Source organism: Lampetra planeri, chromosome 1, assembly GCF_965212315.1.
Source record: "Lampetra planeri chromosome 1, kcLamPlan1.2.h2, whole genome shotgun sequence".
NCBI classification, from domain to species: domain Eukaryota; kingdom Metazoa; phylum Chordata; class Hyperoartia; order Petromyzontiformes; family Petromyzontidae; genus Lampetra; species Lampetra planeri.
Genome location: NC_136107.1, coordinates 2,140,857 through 2,162,337, shown reverse-complemented (window position 1 = coordinate 2,162,337; position 21,481 = coordinate 2,140,857). Strand labels below are relative to the sequence as shown.

Below are 21,481 nucleotides of genomic sequence, written 5' to 3'. Positions count from 1 at the left end.
AAGGATCTCCATTCTCAATGAGTGGCTATTTATGCATGAAGGATTGCTAATTCCACGTTGTCAGACTTGGCTGTCTGTGTGTGGGCATATCTGGCTGGCTTATGGCCAGCGTTGCTTTGTAAGAATGGGCAATATGCAATCATAGAATCGGCGTTTTAGAACCACTTAAATGCGCGCTAATACGGATTATCTTTGTTCCACTGGCAAACTCCGAAGAGAATATAAATCTCAACGTAGAATATTGTTGTGAGTGGTCAGTGCCTCAGTCTGGATTATTGTCAGCTTGTTTTGAAGACGAGGCATGTGCTACGCATACCCAATGCTTCTCTCTCTCAAAGATAACCAAGCGAGCTGGTGCCAAAACACACAGCAGCTCTCAGCAGGAGGTGAATACTCCTCTCAACCCACTCCCCAACCGTACACCACATACCACTATCTCCCACTCCCCACCATCTCCCACACGGCACCATCTCCCACTCCCCACCATCTCCCACTCCCCACCATCTCCCACTCCCCACCATCTCCCACTCCCCACCATCTCCCACTCCCCACCATCTCCCACATCCCCACCATCTCCCACTCCCCACCATCTCCCACTCCCCACCATCTCCCACTCCCCACCATCTCCCACTCCCCACCATCTCCCACTCCCCACCATCTCCCACTCCCCACCATCTCCCACATCCCCACCATCTCCCACATCCCCACCATCTCCCACTCCCCACCATCTCCCATTCCCCACCATCTCCCACTCCCCACCATCTCCCACATCCCCACCGTCTCCCACTCCCCACCATCTCCCACATCCCACCATCTCCCACTCCCCACCATCTCCCACTCCCCACCATCTCCCACTCCCCACCATCTCCCACATCCCCATCATCTCCCACTCCCCTCCATCTCCCACATCCCACCATCTCCCACATCCCCTCCATCTCCCACTCCCCACCATCTCCCACTCCCCACCATCTCCCACTCCCCACCATCTCCCACTCCCCACCATCTCCCACTCCCCACCATCTCCCACTCCCCACCATCTCCCACTCCCCACCATCTCCCACTCCCCACCATCTCCCACATCCCACTATCTCCCACTCCCCACCATCTCCCACTCCCCACCATCTCCCACTCCCCACCATCTCCCACATCCCCATCATCTCCCACTCCCCACCATCTCCCACATCCCACCATCTCCCACTCCCCACCATCTCCCACTCCCCACCATCTCCCACTCCCCACCATCTCCCACATCCCCATCATCTCCCACTCCCCTCCATCTCCCACATCCCACCATCTCCCACATCCCCTCCATCTCCCACTCCCCACCATCTCCCACTCCCCACCATCTCCCACTCCCCACCATCTCCCACTCCCCACCATCTCCCACTCCCCACCATCTCCCACTCCCCACCATCTCCCACTCCCCACCATCTCCCACTCCCCACCATCTCCCACATCCCACTATCTCCCACTCCCCACCATCTCCCACTCCCCACCATCTCCCACTCCCCACCATCTCCCACATCCCCATCATCTCCCACTCCCCTCCATCTCCCACATCCCCACCATCTCCCACTCCCCACCATCTCCCACTCCCCACCATCTCCCACTCCCCACCATCTCCCACTCCCCACCATCTCCCACTCCCCACCATCTCCCACTCCCCACCATCTCCCACATCCCCATCATCTCCCACTCCCCACCATCTCCCACATCCCACCATCTCCCACTCCCCACCATCTCCCACTCCCCACCATCTCCCACTCCCCACCATCTCCCACATCCCCATCATCTCCCACTCCCCTCCATCTCCCACATCCCACCATCTCCCACATCCCCTCCATCTCCCACTCCCCACCATCTCCCACTCCCCACCATCTCCCACTCCCCACCATCTCCCACTCCCCACCATCTCCCACTCCCCACCATCTCCCACTCCCCACCATCTCCCACTCCCCACCATCTCCCACATCCCACTATCTCCCACTCCCCACCATCTCCCACTCCCCACCATCTCCCACTCCCCACCATCTCCCACATCCCCATCATCTCCCACTCCCCTCCATCTCCCACATCCCCACCATCTCCCACTCCCCACCATCTCCCACTCCCCACCATCTCCCACTCCCCACCATCTCCCACTCCCCACCATCTCCCACTCCCCACCATCTCCCACTCCCCACCATCTCCCACACGACACCATCTCCTACTCTGCACCATCTCCTCTCCATGCACTCTCAAGTCCAGCAACCAAGGGTTTCCGTCGAAGCCCCCGGTCAGCATTTATTCTAAGTGGGAGGTCGCTCATTCTCCTCTGCTGCCCTCAAGGTCTGACACTCTCTTACCCCAGCCATCCATGCTGTGGACTATCAAAGTTCAGGCTCAAGACCGTTCTCTTCTGCCCACTGTTTCTATCCAGTATCGTATAGATACTGTATAAAACCAAATAAAATTGTATGATTTTTCTTATACAGCCCACTTTTGCCCCGTGGCGCGTTGCATTAGGAAGTGTCATCACGAGAAGTAGTTTGTTTTCGTTCTGTCCGTGGCTTGCTGCTTCTCTAGGGCTCACCGATGCACTTCCGCCTCATAGCAGGGAATTATTGGTTCAAATAAATATCCATTCGGTTGGGAATCACCCTGTTGTGTAGCTCTCTCGAAAAATTGCTGCGTGTGACTGGGATTAAAGATGGGAAATGTCACCGAGACAGCGACAAGCCCTCACGTGTTTACTGATGTTGAGTGTGTTTTATTTTTCATACTGAATAACGGTTGTGGTGGCCCCCTCTCACACGCTCGTATATACGGTGTATTGATTTTAAATATATGGATAGAGATTGGGCATTGTGCCCCCTGTTAGGTGTGGTCAATTTATGTTCCCCAGTACACCAACGGCTGGTGTTTTGCGGTAGAGGATTGCTAACCCAGCAGCTGCGTTTGCAATGACATCTGCGGGTTTTGCGCGTGTTGGCCTAAAGCAGCGGTGTTTACGTGCGTCTGAATAGCAGAAGGAAGTCGGCGGGCTGATGACTGCGGCTTGCATTTGTGTCCGCACTAATTGCTCTCTTCGAAGCGCCTCTCATTTAGCATTTCAAAGTCGCACTTCCACTCACACGTACGCCGATCGACTCTGGCAGAATACGCTCGACAGCCGGAGCCTGGCTTACCGCTGTACCGTGCGCTCCCGTTTTGTAATTGCTCCGTTCGCGGAGAGTGGTGGGCACACCGGAGCCCCCCCACCCCCCCGCTTCCCTCGCTTCCACACTTATGGTGAGCAGCATTTACGATGCCCGGACGCTGTCTGCGCTACGTGTGCAAGCGCACCACTCGGCCGGCGGAAGTCTCGTGGAGACTGAACAGAGTTGTAGAATTATCATTATCGTCGTCGCACGCTTGCCGGCAGTTCTTTTGTGCGCACATTTTGTTCTTATGCGAAGAGACTTTTTTTTTTGTTCACGGTGCGATTTGACCTTCCGGTGTCGTCCTCGCACGCAACGCAACACGCGTGCGGCGTTTCTCTCGCCTCCGCCGTTGTTTCCGTCGTGGTAAAAACGGAGCTCGCGCGCGCATTGCTGTTCTTCCCTCGTTAGGTCAAGTAGTCCCGCTCCTACAAATGACCTCCCGGTATGCTGCGGGTCCATTTGTATCGTTATTTCACACGGTCGTTTGCTTGTACAGGGGGAAATAATATGGGTGCTCCGCGTGACGCGATGTGAGCCGTGTAAAATGGTTGTGATCCAGGGTTGATGTGCAACGAGTCGAGACTTCTGTTAAAACGCTGTCCCATCTTCGCACTTTAGCAGGAAAACGACACTCGTGAATGTATGGGAGCTCATTACCAGAGTACGTGCGACATGGCTAATATGCACATGTTGAGTGGCCAGGTATGCAAGTTCAAGATTCATCTTCTTGGTTCTTTCGGTAAAGTCACGTAGAAGGGAAATAATACAATAATAAGAAAAAAACATCATAAAATAATTCTCACGACGTTTCGGCCACAACGCAAGCAGCCGTCCTCAGGCAAAGAACAGGTCTGTTGGGAAGACAGCAACGTCGTGAGAATTATTTTATTATGTTTTATTTTTATTATTTTATTATTTCCCTTCTACGTGACTTTACCGAAAGAACCAAGAAGATGAATCCCTGCAGTCACGAAAGCTTTAAATCGAAATTTAAGTTCAAGCATATTTTGTTGAACCAGGTGAGGACTCTCAGGGTCAGATTAGTCTAATTTACAAGAGAGACCCTGGTCGCCAAAGTGAAAAAGGCAAAAACAAAAAAACACAGCAATGAAGTCAAGAAAAATTGTACACGCAAACACAACAAACGTTGTGCCGTATCGTCACGTGAGGAATTGCGGCGACACAAGGCACAGCAGTCGTGCGGTTTGCGCATCGATGCATGCCACGGTCTGAGCAGGCGGCTAATTAAATTAGCCGCGGAAATGATGCTCAGGTAGGGGCCTTAATAAGCAAGGAACTGTGGGAGGCGCGGTGATGAAGTGCGATCGAGGTGTGATGCACCCAAGGTGCCGCACGTGTGCGGTGTAGAAGTTTCAGGTGCAGCGAAATTCATCGTGAGCCCTAATTATTTATTTTATTGAAGCGTTCTGGTAATATATATATTTGTACCAGAATGTGTTTTTTTTTTACTCAATCAAAAATTTGCCAAATGCCATTAATCACCAGGGCACTGTGCTGCCTGGGGGGGTAATCCTTTCCTTGCCTGGCTTCGTAAGCATAATCACATTCCATTTAGCTAGAGGCACACGCAGTCTCGCGCTCTTCTCTCTCGAACCACAATGTGCAAATGAATGGAATAACTAAATTGCTTCTGAAATTACTATATGTGCACACATGGCGGCTTAAAGTTATAGAACCTCCATTTAGCCTGGACATGAGCATAATTGTTTTCCAACATTTTTGTTATATTGATGTCAAATCAAGATTATATTTACACCAGCGAGTTCCAAAAGTGATACATATTTGAACAGGGCTCTAAAGGTGCCCAAAGAGTTAAACTTTTCCCGTGGACGTTTAGGAGTTATTTGAGTATGCAAAGTTCTAATGTTTAACATTTCCCTCCTCTTTAGTGTTTAACTAAAAAATGAAACATAATGTCGTTTGCGACTAAAAGCTTTTGTAGGTCGTGCAAAATGTAATCATTAAAAAATCAAATCTAAATTGCTCGCCGTGCATAGGAAGTACACTGAACAAAGAACACCGTCGGAATGACTCTTCACGTATACATTCAATAGTTTGTTTAAGCACGACACATTATAGCAAGAACATCTCCAACGCAATTAATATCTTTTGAATAACCTATTTCACAATGTGCATTTTAAATATTTATAGTGGAAATGTTTTACTTGTAGGAACCCACTGTAGCCACCAGCCCACAGGAGATTATTATGTCCGTCCGTCGTGCAGGGTGGGGCTGGGTGGGGAGGGGAGGGTGGGGAGGGGCTGGGTGGGGAGGGTGGGGAGGGGCTGGGTGGGGAGGGTGGGGAGGGTGGGGAGGGGCTGGGTGGGGAGGGTGGGGCTGGGTGGGGGGTGGGAGGGGTGGGGCTGGGTGGGGAGGGGCTGGTCACCCCGTGGTGCCCTTATAAAACTCAACGTTTAACCTACTCACGCCGGCTTGTGCCCGCCCTCACAGTGGAGCATATTTTCGGAATACACCACGCCGCCGTTGACCCTGGCCATTGACCGAGCAACCCAACGTTCCTACCAGCTCCCTCCGCAGGAATGTGTTTTTGCTCAACACTCGAAACCACTGGTGGCTCAGTGGCAACGATGACTATAACATGATGATGGTAAACTGAGTCAACCATCCACTGGGATTTAACATTGCAACTTTCAGAATGTGAGCAGATCCCTCTGCCACGGCGTTCGCCAGCAAGATTCATCGTTTATTTGAGAGCATATCAACGATTCATCCTTTATTTTCCCTGTTAAACTGTTTTCATATGCACTGTCACAAGTCCCCATATCCATTTCCAGCATCAGTGCATGTTTCCAATGTTCATTCTTCATCATGTCTTGTATTATGAAGAAAGGCCAAGACGATTTGAAAGAATTAAGGATTTGAATTGGGAGCAACCGATAACGTGACCTTGTTTTAGTGGGTAGGGCATCCACTCAGGAGGGAGATGTTAACGAAACTTGAAATAAATGTTAAACGGCAACGTCGCGAGCAGTGACACGATCTGATTTTGTCTGTCGAAGATTCTGCTGTCAGATTTTGCCCCCGCTATTGTATGTAAAGTCGCTGTATTGCACTCAGTTTTGTTCCAACATTCCTTGATTTGACTGGCCTGGTGGTGGCTCAGAGTGGTAGAGCGAGAGGCTCGCAATCGGGATGTTGCCATTTCAAAACCTGGTTGGGAGTTGATTTAGCCGGTCATCGCTCCGGGGTGGCTAACATAAACGTAGATTTTTAAAAAATTACGTAGAACTGCTTTTTGTCTTTAGTTTGTGGTCCTTCCTCCGCACCTCCGATTAACACAGTTTGCTACGCAGGGTGCGAAAGAAGTTTAAAATACGGTACATACATAACATGAGTGACACTATGTGGGTAGATCAACAGTGGTCGTCTCATGTATGAACTTGTCCCTGTCATAAGAATGAGGTTTTTTTTTTTTTTACCACTGGCTCAGGACTTTAAACGCAAGATAGGCACTGGCTGAATGCAGGAAATAACTTTTTAAAAATGTACCTAGAGGGGGGGCTTAGCCCTCTCTGAAGGCAACCTGCCACTGTGAGACTGCATGGGAATACGTCGCCGCCTCGTTCGTGATTATGGGATCCAGCCAACGGGTTCCTCCTCCTGGGAGTGAGACGTGCCCTGCCACGCTGCCGGCTTAGCAGTGCTCACAGCGCAAGCTCTTCATTATCGGTCCGACATGCGCTCCCGTCTTGATTTGAAGCTTTCGTGACTGCAGGAATCCATGCTCTTTGGTTCTTTCGGTAAAGTCACGTGGGTATAAAATAAAATACGTATGAGTACGCGCTCCCGTGGCTGGCCCCGCGAGCGGCATCCAATCGGATCAAAAAAGCGCACAGCGACGCACATGCAGTGTAATGCGCAGAACGAAAAAGTTTAGCTTGCAGGCGTTTATGATGATAGCAAGCCGAATAACACATTCGGGCCCCGTGTGGAAAGATAAAGAGAGAGAGAGAGTGCCCTTCTTTCTGTGACGTATAGGCGTGGTTTACATGTGCTTTACAGCAGTGGCGGCTCCTGCAAAATCTCTCAGGGGGGGCAAATGTCTGGATGATTGATAAGGATAAGGTCCACCCATGCAATGGATAAATTAACAGCTTAAGCATGTAAAGGCAACTTCACTTCTTTAATATTAATTGAAAATAAACTGACTCTTACAATACATCTTGTTTGTTTCTATCTCACTATTATTACAATCCACTCAGTTTCTTTTATTAAAGATTCCACTAGGTGGCGACAAATAATTTTGTTGACTGAAACGTGCTTACGTATGATGACGTAAGCACGTTAGTGCGAGCCCTCCCGGAAGCCATAGAGAATGCATTGCAGCGCCCGCCCTTCGAAAAAAAACATCTTTGAATGTAAGTCGATGGGGCCACTCGGGGCGATTCTCAGCCGTAGTGAAATCGCCCAAAAAGAGGCGGTACTCCACAGAACGTGACATGACGCTGATTGGACTATATCCAGAGGCTGACAGTGACGGCTAGCATAGCTCTGTGGTTGAATGAGATTGTTAATGTGATTGAAAAAGTCCCTTTCACACATTGGTGGTGCGTCGCCCAATCGCCCTAATGAAGAAACCGCCCCTGCTTCACAGGGAAAAACATGTAATTGCAGTTCCATAATCTGTTTATTGTGAGCCTGATGGTAAAGAAGGACGTTCTGTTTATTATGTGCTGCGAGTAATTATGTCAAGGGGCCACCTCAGTGTGAGCCTTTGTGGACGAAATGGACAAAACTCAGAACAGGGCCTGAATGAAATCCTGTTTCTCTGTGTCCCAGCGTCTTTCACTTGGTTAGCAAGACACAGCGCAGTGTAGGCTGTCTCAATGAGACACAGCGCTGTGTAGGATGTCTCAATGAGACACAGGCTGTGTGGGCTGTCTCAGTGAGACACAGGCTGTGGAGGCTGTCTCAATGAGACACAGGCTGTGTAGGATGTCTCAATGAGACACAGGGATGTCTCAATTGCACACAGTGCTGTGGAGGTTGTCTCAATTAAAAACGTGCACCCAGGGTGATCAAAGCCTTTCCTTGTTCTGCTCTCTGTTCTTGGAAGGGGCTCATGAGAGCCCTCAGCAATTATTTTTTCCGATTCGGTGTCCATTTGATAAAATCACGCCGACAAGACGTATTTGTCCGAAAAAAAGGCTTTTTGGTGACATTTAACTCAAGCGTCAACTCGCCGCGCTATTTTATTTATTGAAATGGCAGAATTGTGTTTTCACGTTTCACAAAATCCGTAAGCTTACCTTTGCATTATTGCGACGTCTTTATCCTGGATAAAAGTAGTATTGTTGATATGTACTCCAGGGTCCCATTAGCATCACGGTCAGCTTGCATCCCCTGGTTTCCTCTCCTCCCCTTCCTCCTCGACTTTTGGGACTCTGCAAGGTCCAGACCCTGGGGTGAATATCGCCATAGCTGTCCCATCGCAGCGCGCGCAGCTATGAACTGTGCATTCCAAATAGCCAACTCACGCGCATGCAAGAGTCATGCGCAATGGCCACTCTTATATTCCCAGGGTGCATGCAAGAGTCATGCGCAATGGCCACTGTTGTTTCTGTTTTGTAATTAATGTCTCTTTGAGTGTTCATATTTGTTTAAACTCACCAGATAACCGACCAGGTTGTTCTGTGATAATGATCTGCTTGAAATCTGGAGGTTGCGAGTTCAAGCCTTGGTTGGGGGTTGACTCAGCTCATCATCCGACTGGGGTGTTGCTAAAACGAGTATCACTTTGTGGTGAAATCAGTGGTTGTTGTCCAGTAAATCGACTCAATCCCTGCCAGGGGAACGTTACATTTCCACCACTGGCTCAGGGAAATGCGCGCTGCAAAAATGCTCATTTAGGCAAAGCAGTCGCCAGAGCTGCATTTATATCTGCAGGTCTTAGAGTGATTGTTAAAGGAAATCATGCACACCGCAGGTTTGTCTATTGTGTGGTCTAATTTTACTGAAATCCTTTGTTTTAATAATTGGAAAATTGCTGCCATTCGATACGAAAATTGAATCTTGACTTAAAGTTTTCGTGACTGCATGAATTCCTATTCTTTGGGTCTTTCGGTAAATTCACGTAGATAGGTTCTAAGATAATAACAAAATAACAAAAACCTACTACGTTTCGATCGCAACACAACCGCTTGTGTTGCGATCGAAACGTCGTAGTTTTTTGTTATTTTGTTATTTTCTTTGAACCTATCTGCATGACTTTACCGAAAAACCCAAAGAATTGGAAAATTTAATCTTCAAGTAAACAAATACATTTTTGCTGCGAGTATTTATAATAATGTTCACTAATTTGAACATATTTGCGATGCTTTATTGTGCTAGGTTACAGATGCATAATTCATTTTTTGCAGCCGTGAAGTTATATTGCTATGTTATACAGCGATATTGCACTGCATCAAATTCATGAGGATTTGGGCTGAGCCCTGTCCATCCCACACAGAGAGCCGCCTCAACACCACCTGTGGAAAGGGGGGGTGTCCCAGGAACACCATGGTGGTGAAATGTTAACTACCTCGCATGGGGTTTGATCCCAACCCGGATTACTGTATATTTGGAGTTTGCCTGTTCTCCCCGTGGTCACGTGGATTTTTCTCCGAGGGTTTTCCCTCCACATTTTAGAAACATGTTTTAGAGTTGTTGGCTGCTATTATTGTCCACCTGATAAGCCACTTCGTTGTGGCCAGGTCGCTTCTGAAAAAAAAAGTTATTTAGCTCAGTGGGCCTTACCTAGCAAAATTAAAAGTTTAGTTTTGAACACACACACAGAAACAAGGAGACAATGGGGAATTATGGTGATACATAATCAGTGAGACTGAGATACTTTGAAACTCTAATTGGACGGCTTTGCATATTTATAAAGATGGAATTTGAGTTGCAACCAGACCGAGATCTGCATAAAACTCAAAGGCCCATTGAAATCTGCATTTCAATGAAGATGTGAAATTACTTTTTGATAAACATGTCATATTCGTACCGATGCAACGGCCACGAAACCTGGATCCTGACGGAAAGGACACGCTCAAGGGTGCAAGCGACAGAAATGGGCTTATTGCGCAGGGTGGCAGGGCTTTCTCTCTCTCTCTGGGATCGGGTGTGAAGCATGGTTATCCACCAGAGACTCGACACCCAGTCGTCACTACTGAGCGTGCAGCCAGCTACAGTGGACTAATCATCTGCTCAGGATGCTGAAAGAAAGACTCCTCCCCGGGAGAGGTTCAAAGGACGTCATCTAGGCAAAAGACCCAGAGGCCGCTCGCGATCGTGCTGGAAAGACCGGGGTGGTGTGCCTGGCCGAGGGGAGACCACGGATCATTGAGCCACAGTTGATGCCCCTGGCAGAAGACAGGGCAGGATGGAGGAAGGGCCTTGGTGGAGTCGCTGTCCCCGCAACCCGATTCGGTTCGGAAAAGCGACCCGATATTGATTGATTGATTGATAAACATGTCCTCTTCCTTCATTCAAACTCCACGGTGTCTCTCTGTTCGAACAGGCACTGGGTCCAGCACTTATCTCTGTTCACAGCCCTGAATCAGAAGGGAAAAAATCACACATCCCATGGCAGAGGTCTTTCTTTCAAATTGGACAATAATTAAGTATTTTCCCCCCGCCATGGCGTATTGGCAATTTTGTTGATCGTGCAGAAATTATGGTGCCGGGTTGACCCTTGACCAAGACGAGAGCCCACAACCTTGTGATTGTGAACATTTCAGGAACCACAGCACCACCCGGCTGGATTTTTCTTCGGTAACGTGATAGAAATCATCATCCCCAACGTGTCTAGGGCCATTGATTTCTCCTCTCCACCTTAATTTATGAGTGCTGGTCTGCAACACGTACCATTGGTTAAGTAGAGTAGAGACTGTTGAAAAAAGAATGAGTTATACTTCCATGAGTCGAAGGCCACTTAATCCCACATCCATTTGTAACGTGTACCCCTGCAAACTTAATACACAGATTGGTTTCTCTGCCAATATTTACACTCGAGGCACTTGCACTGTAACTATCACCAACACGTTAAGCAGAATATATCTTATTTTTGTATGTATTGCATGTACGTTGAACTTCTTTCGCACCGTACATAACTTTGACTCGGTCACTTTGAGATCTGCCTCTTGCAGATGAGCAGGCTTTTTGCAGAAGCTAGGTGAATTGTAGGTGGCTGGGGCAGGAGAGTGGTATCTGCTAGGTCTGCGTATAATAATAATGTAATATCTCATTTCCCCAGTCTCATTGGGACTCAATAATTTTATTTGGAAAAGTGCAACGTCGGGATAGTTAGCTGGTTCCTACTGAGTGGGAGGGAGATGAAGAGTGCCTGGAGAGTAAGTCCAAACGTAGAAGCTGAATTTCACTCTGAATTCATACAGATAATCCAGGAACCTGCTTGCCGCACTATCTCCTCCTCGTCCTCCTCCTCGCGACCACGTGGCTGATCGGCACGTTGGTGGCGTTGATGCGTGTGGCTGACATCTGTGAGAGCCGAGATCTTTGTCCCCACAGTGCTGGATTTCAGCTGTGCATCGCCACGCCTGAATTGTATTCAGCGTTTAGTATTTAGTGCTTCCCTTGCGATATACATATATACTTCCTTTTTCTGCCCTCGGAGGCACAACGTAATTGCATGCTCTCGTCACGTCACAATATCATTTTTTTTTTTTACAGATGCATTTCCCTATCATTAAATGAACGTCCGTGTGCAAAATTACGATGAAGACATTTTCTTTCTTGGTATAATTGCGTATCTGGTTGTCGAGGTGGAAGATACGTGGCGTTGCAGAGTCCTCGGGGGTCTAAGTAATACAACGAATGATGACAATTTGTAGGCATGTGACGGAGCCATGGCAACATAGACGAAGTCCTCATTAGGACATTAATGTGTTGAACATTCGTCAAGTTCCTGTTATTTCTTCCTGGCTTGTATGCGTAACTGGATTTTGCAATTTCAAATGCTTCAATTCAAAATCCTTTCACTAGCTCAAACCACTCTGGACCACCTTCTCTCAGCCTACTCCAGAGGCACCCACATGTCCCCTAAATGCCTCTAGGATCTGGGCATGTACATCTTCTCTATGATCCTAGGTTGAGGATTCGGTCAATGGGCGACTGAGCATTTTTCCGCGTGGCTCCCCCATACTCTGGAAAGCTTGTGTTTAGTTTGTGGCTATTTATAAACACATCTTCATAGCGTCTCTACGCTTCTTCCACTTATTGAACTAAATAGATGATGTTGTTGTTTCACGAGTTACTTTAATTTGCCGCTGTATCTCGTACGGCGCTTTGAGATCCTCGATGAAAGGCGCTTTGCAAATTGAGCGATTGTTTTGTTTATTATTAAGCGAGCGTTGATGCGTTTCTTATCATCTCCCGTTCACAGCCCCGAGACAGTGGCGAGGGTAATTTCACATTCCATTGGCGGGCGGGCGGGGGGGTGAACCTTGACCTCCCCACAAATTGGTGCCCATTTTATTGCCCTCAGAGGGGTAATGGGCCGAGTCAACCCAACCCCCCCCCACCATACCCCCCCAAACTGGGATGTGTTCTCCACAACCTTCCGACTGTGAGCCTCTCACTCTTCCTGGTAGGAAACGAGTTGGTTATTTCCTGAACATCTAAGGCCATACCTAGCTATATTGAATTGCTGTAATTGTGTCTGTGGCAGCGTCATCCTCGTTGCAATCAAGCCATGAATACACATGCTATATTGTGGAGTTTGCATAATGCTAGCCGGGACTTTACTTAAAGGTGTCATAATTGTGCATTGCATATCGGCTGCTGTCATTTTCACCGTGGTACTGCCACAGTAACTCTGGAATGCACACACACTCTACCTTAACTAATTGTCTGTGTCCGTAATCAAATGATCCATCACAGGATTTTCACAGGTTTTTTTCTCGTGTGTCTCACCATTGCCAGTCCACTTAGTCCATTTGGGTTTGAATTTCTTCAGTCATTTTCATTTCCTGCGAATTGTTTGATGTGCTAGTGTTCAGTTCAATAATTAGGTATAGCCCTGTGAGCCATTCGGCTCTTGAATCGGGTGCAACCGCAACAAACAAAAAACATGAACAAGAAACATCTTAAAGTGACTACGTGCAAACAGAAAAATTCAGGAAAAAACAGCAAAGTCTTCCAGAAAAAGCATCGTATATCAACGCTGTGTGCAAAAATCCCAGTGGGATGCAAGTCAAACAATAACAACCATAAGACAATTTTAATTAAAGTTATCAGTCTAACTCTGTACTACAACAAACACATATGGCTAAACCAAAACGTTTTCGAAATCACCAAAATAAAGCCATAAAAACAATGTAACAGTGATCATAGGAACTGTGATTCAAATGTAACAATAAACGATATACATGTAACATGTACGACCAAACTTTGCAGCCATAGCTGGCAGCATGAGTCACTCCATAACAGCAGAAGTATCAGTAGTGTGGGTTGTGCATATGTACAACACTGTACGTGTGAAAATGACACCAAACACGGCCTTGAAGGAATGATTGTACGCAAATTAATTGCGTATTGCCAAGGAGCTGCATGGGTCAAAGCAAATATAAGCAAAGGTCCACTCTGTCCGCGCGGACAAACAAAATCATATTTGGAACCTGTCACTCCGCTGGCGTTTTACAGTCGTATTAATTGAGCAGCATTTGTTTTGCAGATCATCACCTTTCTATTCAAATAGGGATCTGTTTACCGTTCATAGCCCATTTTTGTACTCGATGTGTTTCGGGGCCATTTATTTCGTTCTCTGAAATATTGACGTTTTTGTCTTTGTCTTGCTGTTGCTATGCTCACGGCACCACGGGACATCCCTTGCGTTTAGCCAGGCATCTCGCTAAACGCGGCCATCCGTGTAACACATCGAATCAACTTAACCAAAAATTGGAAACATTGGTCAATAACATCCTTGGTGTCATGCAGGTGCTATAAAGATGTCACTGATAGGATGGGTTCTGATTGTATTTCACGCTTTCGGTGTTTTGTTCTTCAGCCTCGAAAACCTGCAGTCCCATGCAGTTCACGTGCAAAAACGGGCGGACGTGCATCTCCCTGGGGTGGAAGTGCGATGGCGACGACGACTGCCCCGATGGATCGGATGAATCCGCCGATGTCTGTGAGTGGCTGGAGACGCGGCGCCGCGCTCGTCGCTCGTTACGGAGCTTTCGTGGTTCAATTTCGGCAAGCCGCCTCGGTTAATGAGTCCACGGTGGCGAGATGTTACGTCCCTCGCCTGGTATGCAGGAGGTCGTGGGTTCGATCCCAACCCTGACACATGCTGCATTTTTGGAGTTTGTGTGTCTCCCTCATCATCATCATGATCACGGTTGCTAGGAGATGTTAACTACCTCGCCTAGTATACAGGATGTTGTGGGCTTCAGCCCGACACTGACGCCTGCTGCTGTATATGTGGAGTCTGTGTCTCTTTCTCCGTGGTGGTCGCGTGGATTTTTCTCCGGTTCCTCCGGTTTTTCCCTCCATATTTAGAATGAATATGCGTTGAGGGCTATACATTTCCACGTGATAAACCACTTCGTTGGGCTATCATTTGTGGCTAGGTTGCGTCAGAAAAAAAGAGTTATATAACTCAGCGGGCCTTCGCTGGTAAAATAAAAATAGTTTAGTTTATAGTTTTTATTTTTCGATTTGAAGCTTTCGTGACTGCAGGGATTCATCTTCTTGGTTCTTTCGGCAAAGTCACGTAGAATGGAAATAATAAAATAATAAAAATAAAACACAATAAAATAATTACTTTATTTCCATTATAGTTTTTACTTACAAAATCCGCATTCTGCTACAAAAGCAGTGGTTCCGTTGACGTTCGAAACGAGTAGGCTGTTGTGTGTGCTGAAGCATTAGGTGATTTGGAAACGCATGGCGATCGTTGATCCAGAAGGGCCCCTCCTGAAAACGAGTCTCGAGGTTCAGTAAACAAGCATAACAATAAATAATAATAATAATGATGATGATGATATGTCACGTGACAACTGTCTGGGCACAGACCGCAGCAATGCTGCTGTGTTGCTGGGTCCTGTTTCTCAGTCATAATGACTACAGTACCATTGGCTTTACCAAAAAAAACACAGCCTTCTCCCTCTGGCAATGCCTAATTGTTTCCTTAGCCTTTGAAAATGCATGCCATCCAGAAGTCATCTCATTATTCCTTCTTCAAGAGATACAAATTTTTAAATAGCATATTTTATTTATACAGAATATGCATTGCTGAACGTGTATTCCCCCCTTCATACTTTGATTCCATTTTCCCTATTTACCCTTTTAAACATTTGATTGAGCAAACTTCGCTTTTTCTTTTGGCAGCTTCCTCATTTTCCAAGACTATAAAAATGCAAATTCGTACGCAACGGTGGGTGAACATGTTTGACACGTTTACCAAACGGCAATGTCTTAACACTTCTCGGGCCACGGAACCACACGATCGCTCCATCGCATAGAAACTAAACCACGTGCAACAATGAACAGGAAACTTCCAACGCTGCGGCATCAATAACAGATCGTATTATTAAGCTTGTTTACCCCGGAGAGTCTCACCGACCGAGTCTCATGACTATGTTTCAGGAGAATCCTGCCAAAGTGTTTTGCAGCCGGGAGTGGCGATTTCTCTGTATGTTTCCTATCATGTAATTTGCGCATAACGTCATTGGTATATGTGACATTCACTCCACTGTGAAGCAGACTGTACCAACATTCATAGTTAAGACACCCGTGGGATTAGAATGTCACAGATTGTGACCAACGCTGCACATCATACAATATCACTTCAACTCGAGCAGCGCTTGAACTCAGAGGCGAAAGGCAGAACGTGACTGCCACTCTGTTTCCAGTCATGTCCAAGCCGGGTTACGCATCTTGCGCGCGCACGGACACACACGCGCGCTGTGATAACGTTCACTCGGCGCTTTGCACGCCACTCGCTGCCCACTCTACCCCAGGGCGACTCTGCACACTGATGTGCCCTTGTATGTGCAGGTGACCTTTTGTCTCCCCAGAGGGAGCCTCATTTGCCCGTGACACACAGTCTCGATTGCCGAACGTGCTGAGCAATAGTGAGCACTGTCGTCAGACGAAGCGTCTGCCCCGCTTGCCTGATGTTGTGTACTTTGTATCCATGCCCGGTTGCATAAGACAGCTCAGGTACATTTTTACTTTAATTTACATATTGGTCAGAAGGACGAACGAAGTAAATCAAACATTCAGTCGTAAGTGAATTTGTACAACGCCATACGTCTGTTTAAAGAATGTGTAGTATTTCAATATTTCAACTTTTTATATAACAGAAAATTAGTTGCATTATTGTAAATTCTCCAGTACATGCGGCACATGGGTTAACATGAACATCTTAGGGGGGGGGGGGGGTGAATGTCTGCATAATATTTTGACATTCAATACAATAAACAGCATTGGCAGAATACCTGCTAATGTTTGCTTGATTCATACCTTCAAAAAATTAATTACTTCCTGAATTGCCATTTATAGCTGTCACGGAGTGTTTGCCACTTTGCTCAAAAATTTCAAGTTAATTTGTGTGTCGTTCAGGGGGAGTGGTAGCGTTCCGGTTAGCGCAACGGAATCCGGCAGCCCGAGTTTGATTCTGGCTCATGACAAATAACAGCGGAGAATTCATCAACCTGTCCTGGGCCTCCCCAAGGTCGACCCAGCCTGTAAATGAGTACCTGGTGCAATGTGTAAGCATCACCACTGGGGAGACAAAGGTGGCCGTGTCTGGTGCTGCCCCCCCCCCCCTCGTCCACCTCGTGTGCCGTTCCAACCTTCGTAGGTGCTCTCCAACGGCACGTACCCCCAATAGTCTGTTGAAGGCTACACGGGGGGTCTTTGTCTTTGTCATTCACTCATAATTCATCACACAAAACCAATTTGTGTTTTGCTGCTCCGCTGAGCACGCGGTGTCTCGCTGCGGCCCAGACGGGTGGCAGGTTGAGCCCGGTCTTCTCGATCCCCACACTCCGCCTCTCTTGGAGGAGTTCCACCCAGAGGGCGGTGGCCGTAATTTGGAATTTAAACGGCGGCGCATTTTGTTTATTTCGCTCGGTAATTGTCACTGCGGTTATTCACGTTAGGGCGTGAGTAACTGTGCGACGCATGCTAAGCAGCACGATGGAATGCCAGAGTGGGTAGTGTGGATGTTCTTGCGTTGGAGGGGATATTGGCTCATTTGCGCGGTGGCCTATTGACCGCCACTTATCAGCAACAAGATAAAGTGATATCGGTACACATGCACTCGGAAACTAAAATCACTGAAAGGTTTTGTATATAAAAAAAAAATATCAAGCGTACTAAAGTAGCCAAAGCATTTTTATCAAACTGCACTCCTTACAATTGAGTTTGTCCAAGCGATGCGTTTTGACAGTGTCATGTTGCACACTGCTTTCACAAAAATGTGTTTCGACACAGCACACGAATGTTGTCTCCAATTGTATCTGCAGCAAATGCTTTGAGCAAAGGGATGCAACTATTGTATATATTTCAGAAGTGCTGGATATGCTTTGTCATATTAGAACATGATACATTAATTCTAAAACGTAATTTTAAAACCAATATAAATGCATGATAACGTTAATGGGTTAGATCTCGTCACTGCCAATGTGTCTTGAAGGACACCTTCACATTTTGGGCAAATGCCTGATGATGCTGATTGTAATCACCAGCAAAAAAAATGTCACTTAGTTGTACATGTTGTGGGATTGCTCTCCAACACACAGGTGGTGCTGAAGTAGTAATACATTTGCCCGTTCTGTTCACGTGGTAAAGCTTACTCTAATTGAATTCGTCGGGTGGAGGTGGGTTTACGACACATTTACGCGATGTAACCCAAGCATTTTTTTTTTATCGAGCATGTGAAATCAAGTTTCTAATGGTCAAAAAAGTAATGCATGGTAGCCCAAATTAAGTAGCCAAAATGTTACTATAACGGAGCAGTGTCTTATGTGGGTGTAATATTTGGGATATTCCGTACTTTATGTGGTTAGAGTGCTTGCGAGTTAAAATCCTGGTTCATGGTTACTCCATCGAGGCCAATAATGTGAGGGTTTTTGGGAGTTAAAAGTGGTCATATGATGGAAACTGATCTCCACCATGGTAATGTGGAATTACCACCACTGGCTAGAGGCGGGCCCTTTGAGACGAGAGCTGCACCATTTATAACTTGATCTGGATGATTATTATACGGTACATTGCATAGGTACTGTGTAGATACTGTGTTCATAATCAATGTTTTTGGGTTTAGATCGCGTTATTTATTAATGTGTCGTAACCCTCCACCACCCGACACGGCCAATCAGTAAAAAAGTGTCACGTTGACAAAAGACAAATAGTTCACTGCATTAGCCCACCGGTGTGTTGAAGCGTGAAACCACAACATTTACAATTTTTGTTGTGGTTTCACGCTTCAACACACCGGTGGGCTAAAGTAGTGAACTATTTATCTTTTGTCAACGTGACACTTTTTTACTGATTGGCCGTGTCGGGTGGTGGAGGGTTACGACACATTTATAAATAACGCGATCTAACCCAAAAACGTTGATTATGAATAATATTGGTCGCGAAAGCCTACGTGTTAAACTAGATACTGTGTGTTTATATGAATTCACACACAATAAGTAAAGAGACTCTTACTTACCTCATCTCCTTTCCCTGCCCCTATTACAAAAATGTCCCCGCCATTCCTGGGGACTCCATTATCAGAATTGTCCGGGTTGCGCCATCAACCATTTCTGCTTTGGTGGCTCAGTCGTGACCCACGTTTTGTTCACTCTATCCCTTCCCTACCAAATGAATTCAAGAAAATTTCCATTTACTCTGCCAATTTCTAACCAACATTTAAAATCAATCTCTCAGCTCCGGTATTGTCCCTTCCACCATCAAACTTGCAGCTGTTACCCCTGTCCTGAAAAAGACTGGCCTTGATTCAGAAGTTCCAAATTATTATCGCCCAATCTCCAATCTACCCTTCCTATCCAAGGTCGCTTGGTTGCCTTGCAGTTGAACCACCATCTGCATTCTAATGGCTTGCTGGATCCATTCCAGTCTGAGTTCAGGGCCGGACACAGCACTGAGACAGCTCTGGTTAAAGTGGTGAACGACCTTTTGATCGCTGCTGACTCTTTCTCGTCCAGTATTCTCGCTTTTCTGGATCTGAGTTCAAGCCTTTGAAACCATCAATGGTGACCGCTTGACTGATCGCTTGTAAAGCATCACGAGGGTTTCAGGAACTGCTCTCCGTTGGTTCAGATCTTATCTAGCTAATCGGGAACAGTTCGTATCCATGGGAGATTTTAAATCTGCTCCCAACCCTGTTTCATTTGGGGTTCCTCAGGATTCAGTTCTTGGCCCTGTTCTCTTTTGTATTTAGATCGTCCCACTGGGTCATTTGCTCCAAAATATCGACCTGAAGTCCATTGCTATGCGTACGACACTCAAATTTACTTGCATACGGAGTCTGATACCCCCCCCCCCCCCCGTCTGCCTCCATGCTTACTTTGGGGCTGGCTTCCATCAAAAGGTGGTTGCAACAAAACGTCCTCCAATTGAACGGTGTTAAAACGGAGGTGATGCTCATTGGGTCACCCCATCAACTTTATAAAGCTGCACCTTTCAACATTACGATTGACGGTCATGTTTATAATCAGTTTGGCACAAGAAGTAACACATCTAGGGGTATTTAGTGACCCCACATTGTCCTTCAAGGCTCATATTAAAAATATCACGAAAACTAAAATTTTCCATCTTCGGAATATCTCCCGTATCCGACTCCTTCTCTCTGCCTCAGATGCTGAAAAGCTGGTCCATGCCTTCATCTCATCTCGCATAGACCATGGTAATGTCTTACTACTCCCTGGCGGTGCGAAGAAGGTGCTAAACAATTTGCAGCATGTTCAGAATGCGGCTGCTGTGGTGTTAACCGGAACACCTTCTTCACATCACATTGCACCCGTTTTGGCCTCCCTGCACTGGCTTCCAGTTTCACATAGATTACAGTTTAGCATCCTATTGTTAACTTACAAAGCAGTGAACCATCCTGCCCCAGCCTAGATCATTGACATGCTGCACCCGTGCGTCCCCTCAAGGTCCCTAAGATCTGGGCATGATGCAGAGATCTTCTCTCTGCATTCCCAGCTCGAGGTGTCGGTCTATGGGTGACCGATATTTTTCCCGTGCAGCCCCCAGGCTATGGAACGCTCTTCCACAAGATATCAGGGATCTCTGAGTCTGTGGACATTCAAAAAAATGTGCCTTAAAACATACGTACACGTTTCAGCTTATTCAACTTTTAATTCATTTAGTAAATTATTCTTAAAATGTATTTATAATATTTCTATGCTGAGTGTCTACTGCTGCTGTGTCATGTACAGCGCTTGGAGATCCCTGATGACAAGCGATGTATAAATGTCATTATTATTATTAATAATGATTCTGTAATTTGTCAGTGCGGGTTTTCTAAAATTCACAGCGTGACACAGACCGTATCGTTGTGCTTACGTACAATGGGCTTTTCTGTCCCAAGTGTCAAGCAATCAACAATGGCGACACCCCTACGAGCTTGTACGTTATCAGAGCCACGTGCAGTTGTTTGCTTTTTGTCTTCTGAGAGCGCAATTCATGTATGTATAGAGCTCCAATAGGGTGACGACTGGCATACATGTCAACCCAAAATGGTTCAAATCAGTGATACCCTTACCTGGAAAACCCCAAGAAACTGAGACAGAACCCTAAGAAACTGAGAGGGAAACCCAAGAAACCGCGGCACAGAAACATTATCTGTCACGCAGGATCGAGTACGTCTACTTTTGGAGAAAATGTGGTTACGAAATGAGTTTGTGTGGCAGCAATAGGCTAACGTGCACCACTTAGTGAACATCCCTCCGTCGTAGGTAATAATACCAATGATAGCTTTAGATCGTTGTGATTGGTTTCCCACTGTCATCTCGAATTCCTTGAGTCACGACAAAAACATATGGAGATGACCCTTGCATAACCTGAACCTTGTAAGCAGCAGCAGCAACAGCAGCGAGCGCGCGCGCTTCAATAAATAGCGCCGAGTATTATTTTCTGGTAAGCAACAGAAAATATGGGAATCCATTCCGTGGCTGTGAGACACTCAATATTGTGAACAGCCGTGAGTCTCCAGCGTAATCCTTGAGGCTTGACTTGTATCCAACTGTGTGAATTGTGGCAGCGTACATTATTTTGGTAGGCTGGTTACAATGAG

At 46.7% G+C, this 21,481-nt stretch overlaps 1 protein-coding gene across 2 annotated transcripts in view; it reads left to right on the top strand.

The window, feature by feature from the left end:
- Positions 1 to 21,481, top strand: part of LOC144726318 (prolow-density lipoprotein receptor-related protein 1-like) — a 267,656-nt gene that overhangs the window by 59,111 nt on the left and 187,064 nt on the right. For both annotated transcript variants that reach the window (XM_078605048.1, XM_078604959.1), the window contains exon 2: positions 14,231 to 14,353. In XM_078605048.1, coding sequence (XP_078461174.1) covers positions 14,251 to 14,353 — 103 coding nt within the window. In that variant the 5' untranslated portion in view covers positions 14,231 to 14,250. The remainder of the gene's footprint in view (positions 1 to 14,230; positions 14,354 to 21,481) is intronic.